Source organism: Dasypus novemcinctus, chromosome 22, assembly GCF_030445035.2.
Source record: "Dasypus novemcinctus isolate mDasNov1 chromosome 22, mDasNov1.1.hap2, whole genome shotgun sequence".
NCBI classification, from domain to species: Eukaryota; Metazoa; Chordata; class Mammalia; order Cingulata; family Dasypodidae; genus Dasypus; species Dasypus novemcinctus.
In genome coordinates, this window is record NC_080694.1 from 69815203 (window position 1) to 69826941 (window position 11739).

The window sequence follows — 11739 nt, forward strand, 5'->3', positions numbered from 1 at the left end:
TTTCATTGAGGTCATGTAGTATTTGTCCTTCAATGCCTGGGTTGCTTCACTCAACATATTGTTCTCAAGATTCATCCATGTTATCACATGTGTTGGTAGTGTATTTATTCTTAAAGCTGAGTAGAATTCCATTGTATGTATAAAGCACATTTTATTTATCCATTCATCTGTTGATGGGCATTTGAGTTGATTCCAACTTTTGGCAATAGGGAACAATGCTGCTATGAACATTGGTGTGCATATATCAGTTTTTTTCTTTGTTTTCAGTTCTACTGGGTATATACCCAGCAGTGGAATTGCTGGGTCGTAGGGCAAATCTATGCTAGTTTTTTGAGAATCTGCCAAACTGTCCTCCAGAATGGCTGGATCCTTCTGCATTCCCACCAGCAGTGGAAGAGTGTTCCCATTCCTCCACATCCTCTCCAGCATTTGTAGTCTTCTGTTTTTTTCATAGCTACTAATCTTGTGGGAGGAAGAAGGTATTCCATTGTAGTTTTGATTTGCGTTTCCCTGATAGCTAGAGATTTGGAGCATTTTTTCATGTGCTTTTTAGCCATTTATATTTCTTCTTTGGAGAAGTGTCTGTTTAAATCATTTTCTCATTTTTAAAATGGGTTGTCTTTTTATTTTCGAGATGTAGGAGTTATTTTTATATGCAGGTTATAAGTCTCCTATCAGATATATGGTTACCAGATATTTTCTCCCATTGTGTAGGCTCTCTTTTCACTTTCTTGACAAACTCCTTTGAGGTGCAGAAGGCTTTAATTTTGAGGAGGTCCCATTTATCTATTTGTTCTTTTGCTGCTCATGCTTTTGGTGTGAAGTTCATGAAGCCATTTCCTATTACAAGATCTTGTATATGCTTCCCTACACTGCTTTCCAAAGTCTTTATGGTCTTGGCTCTTATATTTAGGTTTTTGATCCATCTTGAGTTCTTTTTTGTATAAGGTGTGAGATGGTAATCCTCTTTCATTCTTTTACTTATGTATATCCAGTTCTCCAGGCACCATTTGTTGAATAGGCCATTCTCTCCCAGTTGAGAGGGTTTGGTGGCTTTATCGAATATGATATGACTATATATATGAGGATCTATATCAGAACTCTCTGTTCAGTTCCATTGCTCTGTGTGCCTCTGCTGGTGCCAATACCATGGTGTTTTCACTACTGTAGCTTTGTAGTATGTTTTGAAGTCAGGTAGTGTGATTACTCCAATTTCATCTTTCTTTTTCAATGTCTTTGGCTATTTCCTTTCCAAATAAATTTCATAGTTACTTTTTCTAGTTCCTTAAAGAATGTTGTGTTGATTTTTATTGGGATTGCATTGAATCTGTAGATTAGTTCTGGTAGGATAGACATCTTAATAATATTTAGTCTTCCTATCCATGAACAGGGAATATTCTTCCATTCATTTAGGTCTTCTTTGATTTCCTTTAACAGTGTTGTGTAGTTTTCTGTGTATAAGTATTTTACACCTTTAGTTACATTTATTCCTAGGTATATAATTTTTAAAAAATTTACTATTGTAAATGGTATTTGTTTCTTGGTTTCCTTTCTATATTTCTTTGAGTCTTCTTTCTTTTTTTCTTTGTCAATCTAGCTAAGGATTTTTCAATTTTGTTTACCTTCTAAAATAACCAACTTTGGTTTGATTGTTTCTCTTTATCATTTTTGTTGTTGCTGCTGTTTACAATTTCATTTATTTCTGCTCCATCATTTATTATTTCCTTCAGCTATGTTTGGGGTTATTTTATCATTCTTTGTCTAATTCTTCTAGGTGTGAAGTTAGATAATTCATTTTATCTCTTTCTTCTTTTTTAATGTAAGCATTGAGGTCTATACATTTCCCTCTCAGGACTGCTTTTTGGTGTCCCATAGGATTTGACATATTCCGTTTTCATTTTCATTTGTCTTAAGATATTTGCTGAATTCTCTCGCAATTTCTTCTTTGACCCACTAATTAAGAGTGTGTTTTTTAAATTTAATATATTTATGAATTTTCCCACTTATTATCCATTATTTATTTCCACATTCATTCCATATTGATCAGAGAACATATTTTGTAAACTTTCACTCTTTTAAATTTTATTGAGATTGTCTTGTGGTCCAACATATGGACTGTCTTGGAAAAGGATACATGAGCACTTGTAAAGAATCCTCCTCTTTTACAGTGCAGTGCCCTATAGATGTCTGTTACATCTAATTCATTTGTCATATTATTCAAATTGCTTCTTTATTTATCCTCTGTCCATTTGTTTTATCTAATTCGGTAAGTGGCATATTGAAGTCTCCAAATATTATTGTAGAGACATCAATGTCTCCCTTCAACTTTGTCAGTGTGTGCCTCATGTTTCTCGGGGCACTGAGGTTAGGTGCATAAATATTTAGACTGGTTATTTCTTCTTGTTGAATTGCCTTATTAATATATAATGTCCTTCTTCATCCCTTATAGCAGTTTTGCATTTAAAATCTGTTTGTCTGTTATTAATATCACTACTCCAGCTCTTTTTTGGTTACTCTTTGCATAGAATATCATGTCTAACATGAGTCTCTTGTAGAAAACATATAGTTGGCTTGTATTTTTTTATTCATTCCATCAGTCTGTGTCTTTTGATTAGGGAGTTCAAGTCATTAAAATTTAATGCTATAACTGTAAAGGCATTACTTACTTCACTTTGACGTTTGGCTTTCTGTTGTCATGTGTTACTATAGTCTATTTTACCATTCCTAATAATCAGCATGTTTAAACTCTTCTCCAAATCTCCTGCCCTTGTATTTTCCCTTTCAGGCTTCAGCACCCCCTTTAGTATCTCCTGTAATTCTGGTAACATACTCTTTTCGTAACATACTCTTTTCATAACATACTCTATCAGTTTTTGTCTGACTGTAAAGACCCTGAACTACCCCTCATTTTTGAAGGATGGCTTTGCCAGACAGGATTCTTGGCTGGCAGTTGTTCTTTTTCAGTACCTTAAATATATCGTACCACTTTCTTCACCATGGTTTCTGGTGAGAGGTTGGCACTTAATCTTATCAAGTTCTCTTGTATGTAATGCCTGGCTTTTCTCTTGCTGCTTTAAAAATGCTCTATCTCTGATATTTGTCATTTTGAATAGTAGGTGTCTTGGGATAGATTTATTCAGGTTTATTCTGTTTGGGGGTGAATATACTTCTTGCATATTTATATTTATGTCTTTCATAAGGTGAATTACTCAGCCAAAGGAGTGCTGATGTAAAATACCAGAAATTGGTTGCTTTTTATAAAGGCTATTTATTTGGGGTAGGAGGTTACAGGAACCAGGCCATAAAGCATAAGTTACTTCCCTCACCAAAGTCTATTTGGAGCAAGATGGCTGCCTCATCTGTGAGTGTTCAGGCTTCCTGACTTTCTACATTCCTCGGGCTTCCTTTTCTCTGGGTTCAATGTTTCTTTCTTCCTGGGGCTGGCTTCTCTTTCCTTTGAGAGCTTACTTCCCAGGGCTCCAGCTTATTCAGCATCAAACTGCAGCATCAAAACTCCAACATCGGAAAACCCTCAAACCTGTTATTTGTCTTACCTTTCATCTATGAGTCCCCACCCACCCAGGGGTGGGGACTCAACACCCTAATCATAACTCAATCATGCCCAGGTACAGAACAGATTACAAGTATAATTCAGTATTTCTTTTTGGAATTCATCAATAATATTAAACTGCTACATAAGGGTAGGGAAGTTTTTAGTCATTATTTCCTTAAATATTCTTTCTGCCCCTTTCCCATTTTCTTCTCCTTCTGGGACACCTATAATGTGTATGTTTTTGCATTTCACATTGTCATTCAATTCCTTGAGACCCTTTTCCATTTTTTCCATTCTCTTCTCTTTCTGTTCTCCAGTCTTCCAGTTCAGATGTTCTGTCTTCAAAATCTCTAATTCTTCAAGCTATTCAAATCTGTTCCTATGTGCTTCTAATTTGTTTTTAAATTTATTTTAATTAATTTTTTAAAGAATCATAGATCACAAAAAATGTTACATTAAAAAATACAAGTGTTTCCCATGTGTTTTTAATCTCATCCATCATGTGCTTCATTCTTATAAGGTCTGTTAGTTTCCTTTGCAGATTATCAAATTGTGCTTTTTGCTCACCCAGTATCTTCTTAATATCCTTTATCACTTTAGTTGTATTTCCATTCAATTCTTTAAATTGATTTAGGAGATTTGTGTGATTATCACGTTAACTGTCTTAAATCCTGAATCTCTTCAGGATATTTGGTTTGTTCCTTTGGTTGAGCCATCTCTTCCTGTTTCCTAGTATGGCTTGTAATTTTTTGCTGGTGTCTAGGCATTTGATATATTGCTGCATTTACTCTGATGGCCAATTTCTCTCTTGCTTATTACAATTTTTTTCACAGCTCTACTTTGATATCTAGTTCAACTTACCCTAAATCTTTAAAATACCCCAGCATAAGTTATCAAAATCATGCCAGTACCTCACTAGTGCAGTGCAGTTGTTCTCCACCGGATGGGGTAAGAGGAGTTCTAAAGCAATTTTAGTCCATGTAATTTCAAGACCGGCCAGCAGATGGTGCTCCTTGGTGCACATTTCCACATTTTCCTTTGTTTACCTCTGGCCGGAGCCCAGACCCAAAGCGAGATCTGCTGGTCAAATTCACTGAAGAAAACCTCCTTACTAGACCTCCCTTTCCCTGAAACAGCTGACAGTGAGAAAGTAGTCTGCTCCCCTCCTTAGTCAGCTGAAATGAGCTGGGGATTTTGCCCCCACTGAATATTTCAGGGGTGGGGGACAGGAGTCCTTCCTGGCAAGCAGGAGGTTTAGTAACTCGTAGTCTGTTTCATTTTCTTCATTTCTCTGTCTGTCAGGCAGCTTTGGCCTTTCTCCATTGTTTTCGTGAAAGAGCAGAGTCTTATTTGCCTAATCCAATGCCATCTGGCCACAGTCTGCCCCTAATACTTTTAATTTGTGCTAAATCAGTGGATGTAGAATCATATTCCAATGTTTTAAAATTTGAGTGTTCCTGATTTCATGAAACTGAGCACCTATTCATATTTTTAATGGTCATTTGATTTTCTCTGTGAACTGTCGGTTTACCGTCTTTGTCAACCTTTTCAATTTTTTTTTTATCAATTTATGGTAGCATTTTATATATATGTATTTCTATTTTGCCTTAGAAAGAATGCAACAGCTATACTTTATGTGCCATATGTTTCCTACTCTACCTGTGTTTAACATCATTAATGGTGTTTCTTTCACGCAGAAATGTTTTTTTAAATTTTTATATTAATTTTTTTTCAAATGTGGCTATCTTTGCTCAATGACTCTGTTTGTTTTACCATGAAGATATTCTATATATTTTTCTAAATGTTTAAAATATTTACTTTACATATTCAAGTTCCCAATTCATCTGTCATTTTCTGAAATGAGGAGAAATGATGAGAAATTGTTATCTTATTTTACCTTTAAAAAATATAAAGTAGTAGTTGGCTTTTCCTGAATTGATTTTTCTCCACCTGATATGTAATGGCACCTCTATCAAATTTCAAGACGTTGAATATAATTGGATCTGTTTATAAATCATCTAAGCTGTTTTCTAGGCTTCATTGTAAATATTTATGCTGGTAACATAAGTTTTTAATCACAGTAGCTTTGACAAGATATGAGGAATGGATAGTCTCTTCCTCTTCACCTACTTGTTTGTTATTAAGTTGTTTAGATATTACATGATTCCCTATTCCTCTGTGTTAATTTAGAATAATCTTGTCAATTTTTGTAAAAGAGAAAAATATTTGGGTTTTGATAAATAGCAATTTTTGAACAAGTACAATACAGCAGGATAGCAGGATAAAATTCTGGAGATATGTGATTAGGTTTTGCAGGCTATGATTCTCATGATCACAGTTTCTATTGTTTTTCTGGAAAAGGACTATATGCTTATTTAGAATTCTTATTAGCCATGGACTTCTATGTCTATCTATCTATCTACCTACCTATCTGTCATCAATCTCTCTATTATCCATCCATCCATCAAACCATCATTTCCAAAATCTATTGAGAGTATATTTGCTTACAAATATTTACTTAATCTTCACATCAATCAAATGAAGTTTTTACTATTTATGATTATTATATTTTGTCATTTACAAATTATAGAAGAGGAACTTCTATATCTATCTATCTATCTATCTATCTATCTATCTATCTATCTATCTATCTATCTATCTATCTATCTACCTATCTGTCATCAATCTCTCTATTATCCATCCATCCATCAAACCATCATTTCCAAAATCTATTGAGAGTATATTTGCTTACAAATATTTACTTAATCTTCACCTCAATCAAATGAAGTTTTTACTATTTATGATTATTATGTTTTGTCGTTTACAATTTATAGAAGAGGAAACTGGAGCCCAGAGATGCTAAGTAACTTGCCCAAAATCACAATGCTAAAGGTAATAGAACCAGGACTTAAATATCTGGCAGCCTGGCTCCAGAATCTGTGACTTTCAACATATATGCATATATAAAATAATCACCATTGAGAAGGGTTCTGGCTCAGGTAGGTCTTAAGAACAATCTTTCAGTTTCTCTTCCGATCAGATTCATGATTCATATGAGCTCAAGAAAAAATTGGAAAGATAATTTCTGAGGTATCATCATCCTTTCTGCCTGTTTGCACTCCTGGGGAAATGGTAATCTTTACTTGAATACCTAAATGTGGAAAACCCATTGCTATCATGTCTTTTTAAAAATCCAGCCTGATAATCTTTGTTGTTGAATTATGGCTTTTGTCCATTCATATTTATGGTAATTATTAAGCAAGAATATTTTTATGAAACAATGTTTTTATTCAATTTTGTGCTTCCAATTTGCTCAACCATTTTTGAGCCGCCTTCTCTTCTTTTGGTTTGGCTGAATATGTTTTATCATCTGTTAAATTTCCTGCTGTTGTGGAAGTTTGGCACTGTGTTTTCTTCTTTTATGTTATTGCCCATGAGATTGTAACATGATTTTTCTTTTGTATACTAGGTCTTTTTTTTAATACTACTTATGTCTTTATTTTACACCAGCAAACATCATCAGGTTTTATATAATCAATTCACCAGTCACTAACCAGCTTTTTTGAATTTATTTATTCTTGCATCTCATACATTTCAACTGATTTCTCTTTCCTTCTATTTGAAGTACATTCTTTAGGATCTCTCTTAGTGAAGGGCCACAATAGTAAGTCTTATAATTTACTGTTTGTCTGAAAATGTCCCTATTGTATTTACATTAGAAAAATGTGTAATATTCTTTTAGACCATTCTTTTTTTTTAAGATTTATTTATTTATTTTATTTTTCTCCCCTTCGCCCCCAACCCAAGTTGTTTTTTTCTCTGTGTCTATTTGTTGCGTGTTCTTCTTTGTCTGCTTCTGTTGTTGTCAGCGGCATGGGAATCTGTGTTTCTTTTTGTTGTGTCATCTTGTTGTGTCAGCTCTCCATGTGTGGGGAGCCATTCCTGGGCAAGCTACACTTTCTTTCGCACTGGGCAGCTCTCCTTATGGGGCTCACTCCTTGTGTGTGGGGCTCCCCTATGTGGGGGCACCCCTGTGTGGCATGGCACTCCTTGAGCACATCAGCACTGCACGTGGGCCAGCTCCACATGGGTCAAGGAGACCCGGGGTTTGAACCGTGGACCTTCTATGTGGTAGACAGATGCCCTAACCACTGGGCCAAGTCCGCTTCCCTAGACCATTCTTTATGGATAGATATTAACTTTAAGTACAATGAATGTTTCATTTCACTCACTTTTGTTTTCCATTATTGTCATGGAGATATCAACTGGCATTCTAACTACTGTTTCCTCGTTGATAACCTCTCTTTCCTTCTAGCTGTTTCCCAAAGTTCTTTTCTGTTTTGTTTTTAAGATTTTTGGTTTGTCTGCTCTTCCTAATTTGATAGCTCTCAAGTAGCATCATATATCTCCTCTGTGTCCAAAAGTCTCAGCTTAAACTTTATCATCTACTAGTATTTGAATGTATTTCTCTAAGTGACGACATGCTTTGTAGGTGCTGTACCTTTTCTGTCTTCCATATTCTGTTTCAGTGAACAACACAAAGCTTTGTACAAGTTTTTATTTTTGTTAAAAGTGGCACAGTATTATCATAGCACACTAAAAGTGAAAACAATATTTATGGAAAAGGAAAATTGAGATTACAAGACCTTTGAGAGGAGGTCCCAAGACATCCAAGTCTGGAGAAATTCAGAGGGGATTCAACTTGATTGGTTTCCAGGCAACATAAGAAAAGGCAAAGTCTGCTGATATAAGCTGTCTGTCATAGGAGGTGTTGAGCAGCCAGACTCTGTTAATTCAGAGAGGTGATGGCCATACCACGGCCTTGATTCTTGGATTTCATTATGCACCAAAAAGCTGTCTTTATTCCAAGGTGCACATGGACAGGTGTAAAGAATATGCAGAATTAGCACAGGAGGTAGGTTGAACAAAAAGGACTACAATAGAGGGAGATTTTTTATGGAAAAGATTTGAGGCCATTATGGAGTGAGAGTAACTGGGAAGCCTCTTTGAATTTAGGCTGTGGAACTTACGGAGGGTAGAGTAAGTAGATTTAGGGCACAGGTCGTTAGCTAGAAAAGCTTTTCGTTTCCTCATGTTTAAGCATTCAGTTTTTGTTTAAAGTAGTTGTAGTTTCATACGTGCATTTACACGTGTGTTTGTGGGTTTTGTGTGTGTGTGGTAAAGCACACCATATAGAGCAGACTCATTTATTTTAAAATTTCTTTTATTCTGAAAAGGATTCAACCAGTGCCTTGAGGGTGGTTATTCAGTTTATTTCCAATCTTTTGCCATGCTTAAATGAATACCGTGGTACATACGTAATTCTGAAAAACAGATGATAGAAAGTAGACTTGCTAGCTCAAAGCTGTGAGAGTTTCATTTTTGATAGTTATTGGTAAATTGCCCCATAGAGGTTGAATCAATTTGCACCCCTGCCTATATGTAATTAACACCCTCATAATTAAATAATGTCCTAAACATTTTGACCTTTGTCAAAATGGTATATCATTGAAAATTAATTTGTTTTGCACATTTGCACATCATTACTTGCCGATTTAAAAAGTATTCTCTCACATTTTTAATTGCTTCAGTTTGGAAAGTTTTGTTGCATTTTCCCTATATTTCACTAGAAACTTTTTCAAGCAAAATTTCTTCCGTTGAGATACTAATTTTCTACTTTCCTATTTTTCTTATTATACCTTTATGTGGATGCAGAAGTTTTCCTATTTACTAACATATTTGAACAAGTTCAGTTACCTGGGAGAAAGTAGTAGAGAGGATAAGGCAGTCTTCCCAGGTTCTAGCTCAAGGTCCCTGGTCCTGGCAGCCACCTTGCTTTTTAGCTCCTTGCTCAGTGCCTGCACCTTGCCTAGCTCTTTCTGATGTTTCCATAGCCATTTGCAGTCAAGGTGAGACTCTCTCTTTCCAGGGTTGACTATTCTGGCGTCTGCAGGGTCTCTTACTACCGATCCTTCTCAAGACTGGGGGTTCTTCCTTCCTGCACGTGCTCTCCTTGTAAATCCGATCAGCAGTTCTGCTGGGCTAGCTCACTCTGCCTAATGCGGTCTGTGTGCGGTAAGTGTGCGTGCTTAAAGTCTTCTAGGGTCAGCGGAGGCTTGGGATGTGCAGAACTTCTTTTTGGGGCAAGAGAGGTCATTGGGGTCTGGGTGAGAGTCATTTCTGACTACGACCCAGAAGTAATTGTGCCTCATGCCTCCATCAAAACAGTTTTTCAGTTTCTACAAATGTGTCTGTAAAGACCTTTGATCAAATATACTAATTTTTATTCCATAGGTGAGGCCAGACTAAGTTTTGTTCTCCTTATTTTTTAATATATCTTCTTTGATTATCTGACTTGATTTCTTATGCACTGCTTTTTAGGTTTCACAGGATTCTGAGTAACCTTACTTCTAAGTATCACTTATATCACAAATTATATCACAGAATCTAGCACATATTTCTCTTTTATAATAATCTTGTAAATGAATAAAACTCCTAATTATTCTGCTCAACCTGGTTCACACTTATATCCTTCCAGGTGATAACCTGATCTTCATAGCCCTACACCATATACTGGAGCACATGTGCTAGTTGTCACTATTATCTTTCCTGCCAAAAGCAATGGAGAATATCACTGCAGTGAATGAGTTTCTTTTATTGGGACTTATTTGTGTTCAGCAGTTGCAGCCTGTAATCTTCACCATTTTCCTCTTTCTGTATCTGATCAACCTGTTTGGAAATGGGGCCATATTAATGATTGTCATCTCAGAGCCAAGACTCCACTCCCCTATGTATTTTTTCCTGGGGAATCTTTCCTGTCTAGATATCTGCTATTCTTCAGTGACTCTTCCCAAGCTCATGTCCAACCTCCTGTCCACACGCAAGGCCATATCTTTCCTTGGCTGCATCACTCAGCTGCACTTCTTCCACTTCCTGGGCTGCACTGAGGCCATCTTGCTGGCCATCATGGGCTTTGACCGTTTTGTGGCCATCTGCTACCCACTCCGCTACAGCATCATCATGAACCCCCAGGTGTGTGCTCTGCTGGCAGCTGTGGCCTGGCTTACCAGCTTCCTTTACGCTCTGATGCATTCAGTCATGACTGCTCGCCTGAACTTTTGTGGCTCTCGGAAACTCAAGTACTTTTTCTGTGATGTCAAGCCCCTCTTGGAACTGGCTTGTGGTGACATAAGGCTCAACCAGTGGCTTGTTTTCACTGTCACTTGCAGCTTAGCCATGGTGACTTGTTTGCTCACCCTCCTCTCCTACGTTTACATTATTGGCTTCCTTCTGCTCAAGAGCCGGTCCTGCAGTGTGCTCCACAAGGCTCTGTCCACCTGTGCCGCCCACTTTGTGGTGGTGTGCCTCTTCTATGGGACCGTGGGCCTCACCTACATCCCTCCCACCTCTGCCACTTCTGTCATACAGGAGCGGTTTGTGGCCATCATTCATACCACTGTCACACCAGTGCTGAATCCACTAGTGTATACCCTTAGGAATAAGGAAGTGACGTTAGCACTGGGGAAAGTCTTTGGGAGGAGCAGTGTGCCTAAACATGGTGATTAGCAGCAATAGAACACATGCAAATTGCATGTGAATTTCAGGACATTCATTTTCTCATCTATGATAAATCAATGCATTTCTTGAATTTTATTTTCCTTTCAAGAATTTGTATCACAGTAACAGGTTCTTCTCTCAGACAAGCCTAATGACTAACTGCTTATTCATTTGTCCATTTACTTATGCATTCAAAATATTTTTTGAGCAATGTTCAATGTGAACAGTGAAGAAAACCAAGAGGACACGCCCTGAAGACATGCCTCTAAGTTTCAGTTGAGGGGACAGACAAAAAAGGCATGGACCAATAAATACAAGGCAAGGAAGAAATGGCATGCCCAGGTGGGTACACCATTTCATGGTTAGATCAATGAAGCCCTCTCTAAAAAGATTACATTTGAGCAGACTTTCAAAGGAAACAGAGCAGTGAGCTGTGCAGGTATCTCAGGAGGCAGCATTCTATGGAGACCACAGCAAGTGAAAGAGCTGTGGGGAAGTGTGTGTGGCTGCCTTTATGCTAAGTCGTAAAGGATGGTGTGGGGGCATTTGAGTAATGAAATGACTTGATACCACCTGTGTGCTGAAAGAATTCTACCTGTGCTGGTTTGAGAAAGAGTAATGGAACAAGG

General features: G+C 37.1%; 1 protein-coding gene across 1 annotated transcript; it reads left to right on the forward strand.

The window, feature by feature from the left end:
• The first annotated feature begins 10174 nt into the window (after positions 1–10174).
• LOC101446008 (olfactory receptor 12D3-like) lies at positions 10175–11119 on the forward strand. The gene has a single exon (XM_004468796.1). It carries the CDS (start codon positions 10175–10177, stop codon positions 11117–11119), a length of 945 nt encoding a protein of 314 aa, XP_004468853.1.
• Positions 11120–11739: the final 620 nt, after the last annotated feature.